Here is an 18,303-nt window from a genome sequence, read left to right as displayed (position 1 = left end):
TGATTTACTAGTACTCTTCCTTTAGATCCCAGCTAAAGAATGCCTTTCACCCTCAAGCCTTCCCCACAAAGTAGGTCAGCTCCTCCCTGCCCCATTATATCCTCAAGGCTGCGTATCTCAGAGCTATCTATTGACAGCACTTATCACAGTTTTAAAATTTCACATTAGTATTTGAGATTATTTGATTAATTAGTCTATGCTTCTCCTACTAGATTTTAAGCTCCATGAGATCAGGGACCACAGTGTTTTGCTCACTACTCTATGCCCCCGGCACATAGTAGGCAGTGAATAAATCTTCATTGAACAAACGATTGAGTTGGCCAAGAACCTATATGTGCAAAAATCAAATATTAATAGGTTGGTGGAATTTGTTTGTTACAATGCATATATACACACAGTATATATACATGCACCTCTATTGATCTTTAATGTATATTCTAGGAAGGTAAAGGGGTAAGAGAGAACATGACTGGTCGGTAAAGAGTGAGTACCATGTTATTCATCCATCCTGCATTCAGTTTTGTTCATTTAGATATCACAAGATGGAAAAATTTCCTTTTTATTTGAAAAATTGGCACTGTAATTTCCCTTAGGAGGAGAACTGTCTTGGTTGCAACAACACAAAAGACTATGTTAAGTATTTAGTTTAAGAAGTGGGTCCCCTTTCCCCCACTTCCCTACTCCACCAAGCAAAGGCAGAAAAATATAGTCTAGGCATGTGGCTTTCTGACCATCTGACCTGTTGCAGAGACAACGTCTAGAGAAACTAGAGAAAAAAGTGACTAACTCAGCTTGAGGTGCTCTTATGTGATACCTCCTGTATACCAATTGTCACAACTTGGTTATCGATATGAACTATATGACAGACACTTTAAAATGGAGACCACTAACAAGTATCTGACATGAGAAGGTTTATGCTTTTGACTGAAATATCTATATTATAGATATCAGGCAGCAAAATTGAAAATTGATTGTAAGCAATAACATATTTGATTTATATTCTTACCTTAATCGAAGACCATCCCACCTCTGCATGAAACAGAAAGAATAACTTAATCATTGACATCATGACAGAAACAGTGATGCTGGAGAACAAAATACATGGACTGTTCTTCTTGTGCTTTGAATAAAAGATGTAATCGGATGCAATCATTTCATTAATACACACATGGCCCTGTAATGGGAATACAGAGGACCAGATGGCCAGGAGTGGACTGAGAGGAAATGAGATGGGTGTTTGCAGTTTAGCAACTAACTACTTAGCCTGTATGGATTATACTAAGTACTCACAGAACCACAGGAACACATTTTCAGAATGAAATTCTGGCTTTGTGTCCAGAAGCACCATTCCCAGAATGAGGAGAAAGCCTGTTTTACAGGAGTCCTACAGGGCTGTTGTGCCTAAGTAGTTGCTGGTGGGTATAATTGCACTAGTGCTCAAACTTGACTGCATATTGGAATCACCTAGAGAGTTTTTTGAAAAATACCAATGCCTAGGGCTTACTTTCAGAATTCCGATTTAATTGGTCTGGGATGCAGCCTAGGCACTGGGACTTTTCAAAGCTCCCCAGATGATCCTAAGGTGCAGTAAAATGTAAGAACAATTGCATTAATGTAATTCCTGTATTTCCACAAGTAGGACCACTTTATAGATCAATAAAAGAAGCAAGTGCTTGTGTAGTGTAATTCGGGAGGGCTCAGAACATCCCTCGCCCCCAAATAGCTATTCTCTTCTTCTGTGTCGTGTTTGGAAAACTACCTAGAAAAATTCATTTCTCTGAATGAAGGCTTTGCAACTTAAAAGAGGATAATTCCTCTGAGAAGGATAATACATTAAGTGGTTATCAGTTATTAACACCCTGGTGTGCTTGTTTATCGGATTACTTTCCTTCGTGGTGATAGAGTAAGGGATGGGCAGTGGGTGAAGCACAAAGATGGGAAGCTCAAAGGTCAATAGGATGAGAATTCAAGGTGAGTTCCAGGGCAGGGAGACTGGACCCAAGACAGTCTATAGTCAAAGTGGAATGATGAGTTTATATCAAAAAGAGAAATTTGGTGTGAGGGTTCTGAAGGGCAGAGAAGACTGTGAATCAGAACAAATGGGCAACTTGGAGTGTGTGCTCTTGACAAACCCTCAGCTGACTATCAAAATACTGCAGCAAGTGAGCTGGACATGTGGTGAGCATGAGTGAGTGATACCCATTTCCAGTCTCATCCCAGCTCCAGAAACAGGAGGCTCTCTGTACCAGACTTGGACGTTGGTGCCCAAGAGTGATCAGAAGGCAGGCAGGTTGACAAGAACTGGAAAATCACAAAAACCTCTGGGCTGATAATGCCTGAGCCCCCTGAGTCCCGGCAAAAACAGGAATTGGCTGAATTTCAGGAGGTCAAGATACCAGGCAACTAGGAGAATCCATGTATGATTACGAGAGCAAGGAAGAACCTTGAAAATAAGCTCCAGATCTTAGAGAAGGTTCCTTTGGGACAGATATCAATTCCACATAATTATCTTGGCTGAAGATATGAAGAAATAGGATAAATTCAACTTTTAGTAGCACACTCTGACGTGGAAGAAATGCAGAAAGGGTGCATGTGGGAACTAACATATATTCTCCCAGCTTAACAGTTCTGTCAAGTGCAGGTCCTACCCATGTGTATTTCCCCTACAATTTCCTCACGTCCTTTACACAGGCTGGAAACGCACTCAGCAGGAAACCCAGCTATATCCTGCATGGCTGGGACTCTGGCTGGACAGGGACAATGAGAGTGTGAAGAAGCAGGTGCCCAGACCCCAGGCAGGCTCTTCGGCTCTGTAGCTGAATGACTTTTGAATAGTGTTGACTCAAAAGAAATCTCTTCCTGCAGGTTTAATGAACCCCCCTGGGAAGCTCCCGACGTGAATGGGAAACATGACTTGACATAAACGTGAAAGATTATGTGTCAGCAGGGCTGATTTGATTCTTAATGGAGTGTTAATTTATTTGTTGTGATTTCACAGATCTGCTTTGGCCGCAACGTCATATTCCATTAATCCCTGAGGTATTACTACACATAGGTATATTCTCTATAGACAAGGTGGGTGAGGAATGCGGAATTAGTACATGTGATTTTTTTAAAGGGATACATACCGTTTTATTCAAAGAACTATCAGGCAGAAGATGTTAGATTTCCCCACTATTTGGATATATAGTCTCTTGGGGCTAAGACATGGCTCAGCCTTTGGGTCCATGAGATTTCAGAATAGTTTTGAAGGTAACAGGCTCAGGAGAGTTGTAGGCCACGCAACAAGCCACCATATTTAGGGCTACTTATGACTGGTGGGTTGGACAGCTTTACTCCCATAGGAAATATTCCTCTCTAAATTTTGCCTGGAAAGCAAAAACAGGAAGTGTTTCCCTAAACATTTGAGCTGGGGCTTAAACATAGGGAAGGAAACACAAAAGAAAGAAAGAGAAAAATCACTTTGCAGCAAAGAGGAGTAGATTTCATCTGCCACTTAACGTTCTTTCAATTCCCACAAGGCAGGCTGGAGTTGCCCCCTCAGAACACAATTTGATGGTTTCATTAGGAAACAGATGTATGTAGGCCACTGGGGGAGATAAGGCTCAGTTAATCCTAGCTGTTTGTGAATGAAATGTGGAGGACTTTAACACAGAGACCAATCCCAAACCGAATGCAGTCCTTCCCAAGCCACACAAATCCAAGAGGCTACAGATGCTGGCACTTCCCGGAGCCCATGTATCCAAAGCTATGATCAGCTCTCCAAGGCTGCCTCTCTGATGCTGCAGCCCAAACCTGGCACACTCAGCAGCATTCTCCAGGTGAATTCAGCTGGTGTTGGGACCACAGTGAGCGAGAGCAGCAGAAAGTGAGAGCAGGAGGCAGGTGGTTAACAAGACAGCTTTCTGGTGAGGGGTCCAGGCTGCCCCAAGTGTGTAGTGACTTTCACTTGGCAAAGGGAACCCTTTTCTCCTTCCAGTTTAAACATACCTTAGGGTCATGGGGCAGCCAGGACCTACCTCTACTCAGGGAACATGCAGCTTTCCCAGGTTGAGGGGACTAGAGAGCCAGAATAGCTCCCCAACTCCTTCAGCACACTTAAGTTTCCAGAATGCTAAAGACACTATGGAAAGCAGGCATGATGTATAAGGCATGGCCTCCACTCCCCAAGAACTTATGGGCCAGTAGAGGAGAGGGAAGTAGATTCAGTTTCATTCTTACATCTTGCACAAAGTTCCTAGGGGGTTTCATTTTCCAGCTATTTGAAGATGCAAAGCTAACAGCTTCACCTAGGAATCTGTGGTGGAAAAGAGAATGAAGTTCTAAGCAAATATAAGGGAAAGAGCAAATCCAGACACATCCATGGAGTAAACCAGATCACTGTTAGCAACTCTCCACTTCCTCCCTGTGTTAGACTATTCAGCTCTGCCCTTTGCTACGTGCCTTTACGGTGTTTCTCACTAGATGTGGAGAATATTTCTCTGCTCTGCTAATGGAAATTACTATTTGGTAAGACATGGCTTTGCAAAGCCAACAATCCAGGTATTATTTTCCTTTAGACGCTTGCAGATGGGTATGTTTCTATGATCCAAACCGCCTTAATTCCCTTTTCCTTCTTCAAAGATCACATGTCCCATCCTTTTAAATTATTTGGTCCTCTTCTTTAGAACTCTTAAGTAGCACTTTCCTCATAGCTTTTTCCTTAGCTACCCGTATGACTTTAGGCATCTAATCTTTGCGTCAATTTTAATAATTGTCTATGAAACAAGAGGATAGGATTTCCTGATTTCTAGGATTTTTCCTGCCCTAATACTCTTGAAAGAAAAAGTTCACAACTTCTTATTGTTATTAGAGCCACTGGCGAGAACGTAATAAAAATGCAGATACTTAAAACTCGCTTCCATAGATTTTAATTTAGCAGGTTTCGGGTGGGACCTTAGCATCTGTATTTTTAATGAGCATCCCCAGATGGTCTAATGTACATCAAAGTTCATTCTATGAGTTCCATTGTTTCTCATCCAAAACTATTACTTTAATAGAGTAAAATGAGTTTTAAATAAGTGCTAAAGGAAGAACTTTCCTGTCAACTTAAGTAGGGATCTTCAATCAGAGGGGAATTAAGACCGTGAGAATCTAGCTAGAGGAGATAATGCCTGAGGGAACTCAGAGATGCCCAGCTCTACACAGAAGATTTCATATTTAATGCAGCACTATCAGGGCAAATTATTAATTGACAGTGGCATTGATAGGGATCAAAAAAGGAAACACAACATAGTAAGTGTAAAACAACTTATGAGTGATTTTTAAAAATAAAAAGAGTTCATTGTTTTCAAGGCGTGCTGGTGAGACTAAATTTTTTTTTCTAAAAACAGGCTACCAAATCTAACAGATGAATCTTTTAAAATATAGGTTCTGTGTATAGGTGTTTTTGTGTGTATATATGCATGTATTATATATACATGTGTTCTGTTCATATGTTGAATCTATATGACATATCAAAGTATATTTCAAAATAATAAACTAATAATCGACAGTGTAGCCTAGTGCTTGAAAATTGCACTGTGAGAATACTTAAAACATATTTCCTGCCATCTATGGTCTTAGGGTCACCATCTTTAAGGGTTTGGGAAAGCCACATGTATAGATCATAAGGATTTTGAGCTGCATAGCCGATTTTGGGACATTTAAAGATGTTGAACAGATTTCCCTTGGGACTTCCTCACTCATTCACTCCTTGTGTGAGATCTTTTACTCCAAGAGTGTTTGCCGGAGGAGTGAATACAGGGATTCAGAGCCTAAGGAAGTAGGAAGGAAGTCTGAGAAAACACACCAAGTCTGAGTTGGGGGAATCACCATTCCATCTGGAAGCCGACTGGATAATAAGATATCCATCCATCCTCATCTTCGCACCTCCACCCCGCCCCGCAGGAAATAAGGAGCACCTGCCTTAGCTCTGATGTTCTGTTTACACCCTCTACCTTTCTCCATTTTTAGTGGACTCGTTTACTCCTTTGCAGTGCAAAACTGCTTCCATGGGGTAAAGGTATCAGCCCTAGGAAGGATCTCACTGATCCCTCTCGCACCAAACCCTGGGCTGTGCCTTTGAATGTCATTTTATGAAGAAATGCACTGAGTGGATTCAAGCCCATGCCCTGTACCCTTCTCCCCAGTCCCTGGGCTGCTGGCTACCCAACCAACTCGGTTGCTCTAGAACTGAAGGTTCATCATGGTGTGGCTTATATAATACACATATGTGCTATGATCCCTGTGGATAATTAAGGCTACATTATATGCCTAGAATGAGTTAGCAACCCTTTCACAGTTGTATTTTCAAAAGGGTGACAACCACTTACCCATTGTGCTTTTGGTACATTTATATGAAACACTTCGAACTATTCTGTCTCCTAATACTGACCCTTGAGCTAATTAGCAGTCTAGTGTGATTGTTTCAATTTTCCAGTGACCAATTAAGCAGTTGCTCTAGACAGAATTGACAACAAAATGTAAATTTAAAAACAGAAACCAGGATCTCCTGGTTGTGGGGAAAGAACCAAGGCCAGAAAAGGAAAGCCGAGGTGGGATGAGGTTGTGAGCCGCTGCGTTTCTGCTAGCCGACTACTGGGCCTCCTTAAATTTAGATTAGAACACAGTTTACCTGAGAAGCAACCCTCCTCCCCATTAGTTAAAAAATAAATCAATAAAAATTTTTTAAAAAAATAGCAGAGCAGCTGCATTTGCGCTGGGGGAAGCCAGAACTTTAATCATGGTTACCCACTTGCTCACTCTAGTCACCTCTTAGCTACAAACTTGTGCCCGGACCCCCATACTCAGAGGCAGCTTCATACCTGCATTTAAGCTTCAGCCTAAACGGACTCTGATCAAGCCTCCCTCACCTCGCCACCAGATCCACGGAGGCACCGAACCGCAGGCTCGCTCTCAGTCACGCAGTCCTCTCCAAGGGAGATTTAAAAGCGTCCTACTGTCGCCCCCACTCTTCTTCTCCTAACCAGTACCCTCATTGAGAGAGAGAATTTCCGTTGTCTCCCTGAAGACAAAACGCAAAAAGTGAGGGATGCAGGGAGAGAAGCTAAACTACCTACTCGTGCCGCTCCCCACTCAGCCACGCGTCTGCTCCCGGTTCCCCCTCGTCCTGCCTGCCGGGGGCTGGCGGTCAGGTGAGTTTACCTGGGCGCCCTGAGAAGCGCGTGGGGCGCTGCGATCCTTTCCCTCCAAGCCACCCCGCTCCGCGCCGGGGCCCCAGGACTCTTGCCCCCCCCTCCCGGTGCGCGCGTCCCCTGCCCCTCGGGCGCCGGCCCGCAGCGACAGCCGCGCGCGGCGCTCGGCTCCCCTCCGCCGACCTGGCGTGACGCAGGCGGAGACTACTTAAGGGCGGATTAGAGGCGGCGGCCGCGGATTCTCGAGCCTGCAGCCAGCTCCCCGCGCTCCGCCCGGGCCTCGCAGGCGGCAGCACGGAAGCGCCCGGTGCCCACTGAAGTGCCAGACGCCCAGGCTGGTGCCCGGACCCTTCCCCGACCCCCAACCCCTGGGGTGAGCAGCGCCCAGAGACCTCTCTCTCAGGCCGGCGAGAGGTCGCGGGCCGGCACGCTGCCACCCCCGCCCGCCTCTCGCCCGGGCACCCGCGGGCTCTAGACTCGAGCCCCGGACGGCGCGGGAGGTTCGTGCCCGCCCTCCGGACCGCGCCAGCTGCCCCATCAGTCGGGGTGTGCTTGGATTGCTTTCCCCGTTTCCCTCTTTTAAGTATAATAAAAGGGAGAGGGGATTTATGGATTTTTTAAAAATTTGTTTGTTTCTTTAATCGGGGGGCAATTTGCTCCCAGTCGGGAGCTGCGGCCCGGGGAGGGGCCAGGAGCGGGAACGTGCCCGGTGCTGCCCAGTCTTTGTCTGCTGCCTCCGGATGCACAGCGATGGGGGAATGGACCATCTTGGAGAGGCTGCTGGAAGCCGCGGTGCAGCAGCACTCCACTATGATCGGGAGGTAAGGGCGCCGAGCCGGCCGTCAGCGGGCCCCGTCGGGGGCCCCCCCGGGAGTCCCTTCTCACGTCCAGACCAAGCCCCTCAAATCCCCAGCCCATCCTCTATGCCCTTCCCATCGTCCTCGGTCCATGCGCCTGTGTTCCCGGCATTGAGGGATTACCCACTGATGCCCCCCTCCTCCAGCTGCTCCTGATCAGCTCCCCCATCCCTTCCCTAGGAAACACGACCGGGGTGGGGTGGGGTGGGTGTGGGGGAGTGGTTGACTCTTCTCCCATAAGAAAAGGAGTTGTTGGCTCAGTCGTGGTCTCCCCACTCTCCCGAGTCAGAGCCAATCTCCAGCCGGTTCCCTAAATAGAATCTACAAGGAAGGCAGGATTGCATTTGGACAGAGAAGGGCAAATGGGGAGATGGATTTGCTCTCCGGAGCAGATGTATCTTTTCCCAACAGATATTTATTTGGCTAAACTGATTTAGCTGTTAAAACTTACAGTGTCAGAAACCCACGCACACAAGTGACACTTGTGTGTGTGCCTCTCTCTCTCTAGATATTCATGTATATATGTGGATATATATTCATAGCTATCTGTTTATATAAAGCATTAAGTTCAATATTCATATTGATGATAAACTAAGTATCCACTTGGAGTAGTTATGTACACACTCTATATGTAGACTTTGAAACATGTACTCTCTGTTCAGATATTCCATGTCCATTTGCCATACCCAGAGTGAAGGTGTGTTTTGTGCCTCTGTACGTTCCATATACACAGATGAAATCTATCTGTTGCAAATACACCATGTCCTGTGTATGGAGATATATATACCTGAGATCCCTGTAATTTGAAGTATTCCCAGTCTACCAGCACCCAGGAGAAAGGGAAGAGACAAAAAGTTTTGCTAGATTCCTAGTTCAGTACCACACAGGGATGGACAGCTCCCCAGCCAGAGGACTGGTGAACACCGGAGCAGGAAAGTGAGGAGCAGGGGTTTCCTAAATCAGTGACTCAGCCCATGAGAACCTCTCTCCCTCCCTCTTCCTCTGCTCAGGATCCTGTTGACTGTGGTGGTGATCTTCCGGATCCTCATTGTGGCCATTGTGGGGGAGACGGTGTACGATGATGAGCAGACCATGTTTGTGTGCAACACCCTGCAGCCCGGCTGTAACCAGGCCTGCTATGACCGCGCCTTCCCCATCTCCCACATACGTTACTGGGTCTTCCAGATCATAATGGTGTGTACCCCCAGTCTCTGCTTCATCACCTACTCTGTACACCAGTCTGCCAAGCAGCGAGAACGCCGCTACTCTACCGTCTTCCTAGCCCTGGACAGAGATCCCCCTGAGTCCATGGGGGGTCCTGGAGGAACTGGGGGTGGGAGCAGTGGTGGCGGCAAACGAGAAGATAAGAAGTTGCAAAATGCCATTGTCAATGGTGTGCTGCAGAACACAGAGAACACCAGCAAGGAGACAGAGCCAGATTGTTTAGAGGTTAAGGAGCTGACCCCACACCCATCAGGGCTGCGCACTGCAGCGCGATCCAAGCTCCGAAGGCAGGAAGGCATCTCCCGTTTCTACATTATCCAAGTGGTGTTCCGAAATGCCCTGGAGATTGGGTTTCTGGTGGGCCAATACTTTCTCTATGGCTTCAGCGTCCCGGGGTTGTATGAATGTGACCGCTATCCCTGCATCAAGGAGGTGGAATGTTATGTGTCCCGGCCTACTGAGAAGACCGTCTTTCTAGTGTTCATGTTTGCTGTGAGTGGCATCTGTGTTGTCCTCAACCTAGCTGAACTCAACCACCTGGGATGGCGCAAGATCAAGCTGGCCGTGCGAGGGGCCCAGGCAAAGAGAAAGTCCGTCTATGAGATCCGCAACAAGGACCTGCCCAGGGTCAGTGTTCCCAATTTTGGCAGGACTCAGTCCAGTGACTCTGCCTATGTGTGAAGGGGCAGGTTTTCGGAAGCCCTGGGGGATGACAAGTAGCCCCAAGGCAGATGACTGCTTGCAAGTGGCTATATGTGCCCTCATGTATGTCACACTCACCATTGAGATGTAAGATAAAACTGGTTAAAAGATCTTGCATCAATGGGAGAGGAGAGGAAGTAGAACCATTACCACATGTCACATCATTGGTTCCATAGAGACAATTGAGTAGAGTCATGAGATGGATGAGTTGGAGTTCTTTGGGCCCTTTTCTTTTATGGCCCAGTTTGATCTTGATAACAGTGGACTTGCACAGCCACCAAGTAGGACTTAGCTCTACTGAGCTCTGTATCCTGGTGAATGGCATGAGTCAAATACTTTATTGGTACAAAATTTGTGACCTGTCTCCACATATCCCTTCATCCTGGGCTGCAGGACAAACATTCTTGAGGCATCCTTTTTGTACCTCCCCCGTCAGCATGCCCCACTCTCCCAACCCAGGATAGCATGCCAGCTTTTTTCTGAATCTGGCCTTACAGCAGAACTACTATGGTTTATCTGCAAGTTAGGGGGAATTACCTGGGGTGCTTTTTGGAGAATGGCCATGGCAGACTTTTGCATTAGAGCCCCATCTGACTGGCCCTTAGTCATTATGAAAACCCTAGGACTGTCTCAATATTTCCAGTTTTCTAACTCAAACTGCACTGGTGCTGTTTATTAGGGGCAGGGATTGGGTGGGAGGGAGGGAATTGCAATATGCAACTCTAACACTTCTGTGAGATGGTTGTTGCACTGTTAGGCATGTGGTTATGAGCTTTGGGATCTTTCTGCCTTCCAGCTTGTGGACTTTGGGTAGCATTAAAATTTTTTTTTGTTAAAATCAAGGGTGTCTTCCCGAGCCACAGAATTTCTAACTGGTGTATTTCACTCGTTTTCTTATATAGTTTTGTTGTGCAACATAGCTGCACTTCATTTTGCCATGGTTTGAATTTACCTGTGTGCTCACACCAGAGACCTTAATCAGCCCAAGTCAATACCAATTTATTATTTTATCAATTATTTTGAAATGCACACACACAATCACTGGCTTAAGAAACCTGGAACTAAACACTATTGGCTAACATGTGTTTACGGATGCTTATTTGAGACATATACCAAAGGTTCGAAAACCTATTGCTTTGAACTGTGAATATATTTCCTTCTCTTTGCTCTTATTTATTTAAGTGCCATACTGTACCTCTCACACCCACTGTGTATTTAGTTAAAGCATTGGCTAAGAGTAATGTTTGTATAATGTGCTTTTATGAAGCCCTCTGTTTCTTTTGCATTATCATTATGATTTTTGATTTAGAGATGGACATGGTGTAACACACAACTGAGGATTTGTTTAAAATAAAATTCTTGCCTTTTTTTTGTAAAATGGGAAGAGTCTGCATTTTTCTATTTTGATTAAGGTTCTATTTATTTAAATATATGTTCAAAATGTTTTGTTACATGTTCAAAAAAGCAGAACATTGAGGGCGGGAAGTGAGGGATGAATGAATAGTATTTGAGGGATGACCTATAAAGTCCAATCAGCTGCTAATAGATGGGAAGAGGTTGGTCCATTTTATGAATGTTTAGAAGAGTGTGATGAGGTATTCAAATACTAGTGCTTTCTAACCCTTTTCTGTTTTTGCCCAAGATTTCTATGCTTGTCTAAGGTTATTTCTTATAATAAAATGTCAATGCTATATCATATTACCTCATTCCAGGAGTGGAATTTTCTTCCCCTTTCCGCCACACTTTCCTGCATTGGTTTGTGACATTTAGCAGGCATGCTGTGCTCCCTCCCCTTCATCTCTTTAAGGCCTGATATTTAAAATGATGCTATCCCAGTAGTCAAACACAACCCCTAGACCAGCACTGTCCATTAGAAATTTCTGTAATGATGGAAATTTCTACTATCTTTGCTGCTCAATATGGCGACAACTAGACACGTGGCTATTGAGCTCTTAAAATGTGGCTAGTGCAACCTAAGAACTGAATTTGTAACTTTATTTAATTGTAATTAATTTAAATAGCTATGTATGGTTAGTTGCTACTGTATTATAGAGCACAGTGTTAAACTTTTAATCAATCCTTTCTTATTGGGTTCTTTCAAAGGAGACTGATCCTTTATTTATGTGTCATAAGCTATTACTTTTAAACCACACATTGTACTATCATTGTTGGCATTTTCTGTCTCTCTGTAGTCCCATTAGTTCAGGCTAATGTTTTTCCTGTGTTCTTTAATGCTATTCACCTTCTAACTCCCGTGAGCACTTGGTCTGAACATCACGAAGCAACATGAAATTTCCTGGAAGATTGTTTTTCAAACACAATTGTTGCATCCTTTAACTATGGCAGTGCAGATGCCAATTTTAGAATGAAAATATATTTATTTCAATCTATAAGTTTCCATCTGTAGTATAAATAGACAGTTGAAAATGATTATCCTTGAGTAAAGAAACAGATCCTCCTCTGTTTAGCGTTTGGTGAGTTAAAGATGTCTTAAGACACTTCCCAGAGATGGAGAAAGAGTGTTGCCTGAGAGCTCTTAGCATATGCCTGGGTGTGAAAGAAGTAGGAATCTGTGTGGAAAACAAGGGCTGTTGTATTTATGCCGCAATGTAAGATTAGAAGAAGGATGGTGTTTCCTGGTAGAAATTCATCCCATATCAGTGGGGCTGATCTATTTCAGTTCTTTGATGTTTCCAAACACCCACAAATGGCAAGATTATTAATTCACTTGTCAGTAGTGGAGAAGGGAACACACCTTCCTCTCGGCAAATAGAGTCATCCCTCAGAATGACTGATGTGTGTCAGTCTGATTCTTTTGCTGTTTAATGAAGGAAATATACTGACTATTTGATGGTTCACACAGCTCTGTGATGGATGTGACCTTAATCTGTACTTTGTGAGAGGACAGCACCAATATATTCTCTTAAATGTAAGAGCCTTTTGGTGAACTGCAGGCCCTTTTGGAGTGTGGGTGCATGTGTGCATGCATATGTATGTGTGTGTGCATGTGTGTGTGTGTCCATGCACACACATTGGTGGGGGGTAGTAGGTGCAAACGTATGAACTGGGCTTAAAAGTTTGGAGAATAGCCTGGAGAGACTGATGTTACTTAGCCTGGGGAAAGAAGAGCTGAAAGTACAGAATTTGTGATTTTTAAGTCCTCAAATATTTAAAGGGTTAAAAAAATGTGAGGGATAACAGCTGTACTCTCTGATCTCTGAAGACAGAGGAAAAGGACTGGATTTAACATCCAGGTGTGGAGGTTAGGAAAGCACCAGAAAGAACATGGTTTCTCTTTCAACTCTGCCTTTTTTTTTTTTACGCTGTTTCTTCTTCAGGGAATACCTATCCCACCACCTTTCTCTGGATGTGCTCCTCTTCACTCATTAAAAATTAGTTTGGCTGTCTACTCACACAGGAGCCTATTCTAAACTCCCCTCTAGAGAGCTGGCTTAGTGCCCCTGTGCTGAGCCTTCATAAAAGTCACTCTGTCACTTGCTGCATGGAGATGAGACATTTCTAGATCAGTGTGTGGCTCCTTGAGGGTAGGAGCTGTGCCTTACCCGTTGTAACCATATGTGACATTTATTATCACCGTCTCGTTTACTACCAGAGAGAGGGATGCCCCAGTCCTCCATCTGGGAACAATCTTATAGACTTAGAGTGTATGAGAGCTAAAAGCAATCCTGTGAAGACATTACGTCAAGCCCTTTATATGGTTGAGGAAATGAAAAGATCTAAAATCAAGACAGTGGCTTTCTTGGCAAATGGTGTAAGCATTCACCTTGGAGGATTGGAATATTCAGGAAACAATATTTATATTTGTTTCACTTTCTTTGTATTTTACCAAATGCATTAGTCAGCTCAGGCTGCCATAATAAAATACCGCAGGCTGGGTGGCTTGAACAACAGACATTTATTTTCTCACAGTTCTGGAAGCTAAAAGGCCCAGATCAAGGTGTCAGCAGGCCTTTCTCCTTGGCTTTCAGATGCCACCTTGTCGTTGTGTCCTCACGTGGTCTCTCCTTGGTGAGAATACACACACGTATCCTTAGTGTCTCTCTTTGTGTCCGAATTTCTTCTTCTTATGAAGACACTGGTCAGATTGGATTAGGCCCCACCCCAATGGCCTCATTTTAACTTAATCACCTCTTTAAAAGCCCTGTCTCTAAATAGAGTGACATTCTGACCTGTGGGGACACAATTCAGCCCATAATACCAGGTATTTTCAAATCTTTAGGTACCCTTCTGATTAGGGGGGCTACATAATTTATGGTACAAAATGGGATATGTGTGAGAGTGAAAGCAGCAGGAGAGCTAATTGAGTAGAGCACCAGAACAATGGGTGTAAAGTGGATCTGTCCTGAGCAAACCAAGTCGTGTAGATACTTTACTTAAGACCAGAAACAGCCACTGCGCTCCAGCTCTCGAGCCTAGGATCCTGGAAATAATAATAATTCCTAAGCCTCAGTTCTGGAGAAGGGCTGTCAAGACTACTTCTGAGACAAAAAGATGAAAAGTTATGTCAATAACGGGAAAATAGTACTTAAAAAATAATAATGCCTTTGCCCCACTCCAGACCACCTAAATTAGAATCTCTGATGCTGTAGCCTAGGCATCAGTATTTTTTATTTTCCATTCCTAGGGGGCTCTAATATGTAGTCAGGATTGAGAATAACTGAGTCATAGACATCAGCATAAAATTATGAGAATCAAATATTTGGAGGAGAAATTGAGAAAGGAGGAAACGTGAGATTCTCACAACAGAGCTGCCCTTGTTTATACAGCATCCAAAGTTAGTGATGAGAAGCCGTAGATGGAAGACCAACAACAGTTCTCTGGCTTTAGGGCTTTAGGAGTGGAAGCAGCAGCCATCGTGGTGAGAGGGGCTGACCAAGGTTAGAACCTGGAGTGGACAGAGGAGAAGGAGCCCAGGATGGAGACTGAAAAGAGCTGGCTAGCAAAGGAAAGTTGCAGAGTGGTATCATGAAGTTAAGGGAGGGAGAATCTCAAGGAAGAAGGTCTGTTATTAGTAGTCAACTTTAGTAAGTGTTCAGCTAGATAAAATAGCTACATAAGGGCCGACCCCATGGCTTAGTGGTTAAGTGTGCGCACTCCGCTACTGGCGGCCCGGGTTCGGATCCCGGGCGCGCACCGACACACTGCTTCTCCGGCCATGCTGAGGCCACGTCCCACATACAGCAACCAGAAGGATGTGCAGCTATGACATACAACTATCTACTGGGGCTTTGGGGAAAAAAAAGGATGAGGATTGGCAATAGATGTTAGCTTGGAGCCGGTCTTCCTCAGCAAAAAGAGGAGGATTAGCATGGATGTTAGTTCAGGGCTGATCTTCCTCATAAAAAAAAAAAAATAGCTACATAAAAGCTAGATAAAGGCCTCAAAAACATCCACTAGATTTGGTGAGTAAGTGGGATGTGAGAAAGTAGAAACAGTGAACACAGACTATCCTTTGCCTTAGATATTTTCAGACCTCCTGCAGGTTCGATGGAAGCAATTAAAACAAGAGCAGGCGAAGGATAAGTTATCAATCCCATCCCAGCCAAGGCTCTGATATTCAGTCAGGCATGGCGAGCCAGCTTTGTGACTACCCAAAGGTTATGTTCACTTAGAAGGTTCTTACACACCAGATAGATTGTATGTCAGCTGAAACAGACTTGGATGAACCAAGCCTAAATGAGTAGTTGTGGCTAAAATGTACTCAGTGGCTCTTGTCAGCTTTGGGTCTTGAGCGCTGTAGACAAGGACAGTGCTTACATCCAGAGGCCTCTGAGGGACACTGGTGCCAAATATCAATGCATGACTTCCTGTTGTGAATCAGATCCACAGTTCACTCAGGCCAGTGTTCTAAGTCTCTGGCAGCTGTGGCAAACAAAGTTGTGAGGATTGGACCAGTTCTTCTCTCCGGCTCCAAAGGCTAGGGACCTCTCTAACACGTGTTTATTTAACTTAATAAATAAAGGATCTATCATCTATAATTATACCCTAACTTCCCAGTTCCCAATCCCTTCCTGGAAAGGCCCAAACTCCAAATACATCAAGTAATAGAAAGTCATTCAATTCAATTCAGGACTTTCTTAAGCATCAGTGGTGTGCAAGAGCCTAGACTAGGTGTTAAAGGAAATACAAAGACAGGTGTGATGCACCGCCTACCCTCACAGGGCCTACAGTCTACCTGAGGGGAGTAAGGCAGTTTCTTAAGGCAGAATGTGAACTGTGCCGTATTTAAGCCTCAAAGTATTCTGAGATCTAAGGAGGGAGTCATCACATCCAGTGTGTATGTATGTGTGTTGAGGAGGGAGAGCAGATATAGAAAAACTTCACCAACAAGGTGGTATTGAGATGGGTTTAGTCGGAGAAGAGAAGAGGAGGTAGAGACATAAACATTCACCCCCAGTGGAGAAGCCTGGAGCATAAGTGGAGAACTGAGGGGTTTTTTTTGCCTGGAGTTCACGGAGAGAAGTAGTGGGTGGTGAGTTTGGAAAGTGAGCGGACCACGTTGTGCATCATGCAAAGGAAACCATGCTGAATTGGGTAGACAACGTGAAGACACACCTTTCAACAAAGCTCCTTAATGCCTCCGTTTCAAGCACTTTCAGGTCCTCAGGCATCAGCCACACTGCTCCTGTCTGACCATGCACAGATTCTCTCTCAGGATCAGCTTTGATTTGGAAAACACATTTCAATCTCCACAGTAAGGGATTGGCACAAATATCCAGGGTGATGGTTGGGGATTTGGCAGCATGGCCCCATTAACATTAGTGGGAGTTAGTCAGCTAAATCCCAGACACTGAGCAGAATCCTTCTGTTTATTCAACACAATGACCTTTCTGCTGTAAATTGGTACAATATTTCAGAATCACGTAGAACCGATTAAGCTTGTAGCATCTCTCTCTCCTAAAAGGGAAATCTTTTGAAAATTATTGCTGTGTGCACTGAAATGTCTGTATTTGTGGGCAGCTCTGGCCAGTAGGAACATATGGGCATCTAAATATAGAATTGGTGAATTTTGATACCTCTGAGACATTTAATCTGGGGAAATTTGTCTGCTGTACCTGGGTTCAGGTAGGGGCCAATCTTCTTGCAAATGACTGTTTTCTCTAAAGAACTTTTTCCTTTTCACATAATTTTCTATTTTCTTCTCTCCATATTTTTTATTTCCCCAAAGACAGTGAAAGAAAAACTTCATGAAGCCTTTTTACATGAAATCTGAATGGGCTAAAGATTTCTATTCATGATCTGAATAACAGCAAATATGCGTTAAACATTTCCCCCCGAACCCTAACAATGACCCTGGAAGGAGAGTGCAAAGTATGATTAGATCCATTTGTCAGATGAGGAAACCAAAACGTGTAGATGTTAAATCCACTTGTGTAGGTCCTACAGCTAGTCCATGGCTATGTCTAAATTGCAGCCCATGCAGTATGATGTTGAAGCCAAATTTTAACACTTCATGACACTACCTTTAAGAAAGTTCTGCTATGTGAGGCCTCAGGAAACCTGGCACATTGGTCTACTACCTTGCTCTCAGGACAGCATTCACGGCAACATTTCTCCTCCCCCTCCTCCCTACCAAATGATTTTTTCTTGGTGTGTCTCTGTGCAGCTTGAGATTGTAAGGTTTTTCAAGGCATTCCCACATCGTAGTCATCTTTATTTTTGCAGTTCTTGGCACAAAGCAAAGATTCACATTGTCTATTGCTTGATTAAATAATGGACAATGTAGAGTCACAGGACCTTGAGGTGGACCGGAGAGGTCATTCCACTCACTCTTTCATTTTGTAGATACAACTTAGATCCAGAGAGTAAGCTTGGATAAAGAGCTCCAGGTTAATGGAAATTGAGGCACAGTGGGATTAAGAGAGTAGGTTCTCAATTTGTCAGGAAAGGAGGGCCTTGGCTGGACAAAGGTTGCTAGCCATGGCTGGCAAAGTCAGAGTTCCTCTGACTCTTTAGTCCAGATCTTTCCAAGCAGGTCATGAGAATCATGAGTTGGCACAGTGTTAGAGAGAAGGAGAGCTTGTCTTCGTTAAGCATATGGCCCATCCAGGTCTGAGGCACCATATTCCTGGGCTTAGTCCAGGTCAGAGGATTAACTCAAGGGCGCAGACCTATGGCCTTGGCTCCAAGTTGTGTGTGTGTGCACGTGGGTATGTTCTATCTCTGGGAGCACCTTGGGCATCTTCACACTCCCCACTCTGAGAAACCACGTTATTGACTGCTTCTTCCAGAACCCCTGGCAAGTATGGTGGGTCCCACATGGAGCTCGGGCTCCACTAGGCCATGAAGAAGACCTCTGACCCACACTCATCCTGACTGCAGCT

At 44.5% G+C, this 18,303-nt stretch overlaps 1 protein-coding gene across 1 annotated transcript; it reads left to right on the top strand.

Annotated features, from left to right (window-relative positions):
* Window positions 1-7,925: 7,925 nt before the first annotated feature.
* Window positions 7,926-9,937, top strand: GJD2 (gap junction protein delta 2). Its single transcript, XM_058540445.1, has 2 exons — window positions 7,926-7,996; window positions 9,043-9,937. Exons 1-2 carry the CDS (start codon window positions 7,926-7,928, stop codon window positions 9,935-9,937), a joined length of 966 nt encoding a protein of 321 aa, XP_058396428.1.
* Window positions 9,938-18,303: the final 8,366 nt, after the last annotated feature.

The sequence above is a fragment of the Diceros bicornis genome, chromosome 5 (genome assembly GCF_020826845.1).
Source record: "Diceros bicornis minor isolate mBicDic1 chromosome 5, mDicBic1.mat.cur, whole genome shotgun sequence".
NCBI lineage: Eukaryota > Metazoa > Chordata > Mammalia > Perissodactyla > Rhinocerotidae > Diceros > Diceros bicornis.
The sequence above is the reverse complement of the archived record's forward strand: the minus strand, read 5'-3'. Positions and strand labels throughout refer to the sequence as shown.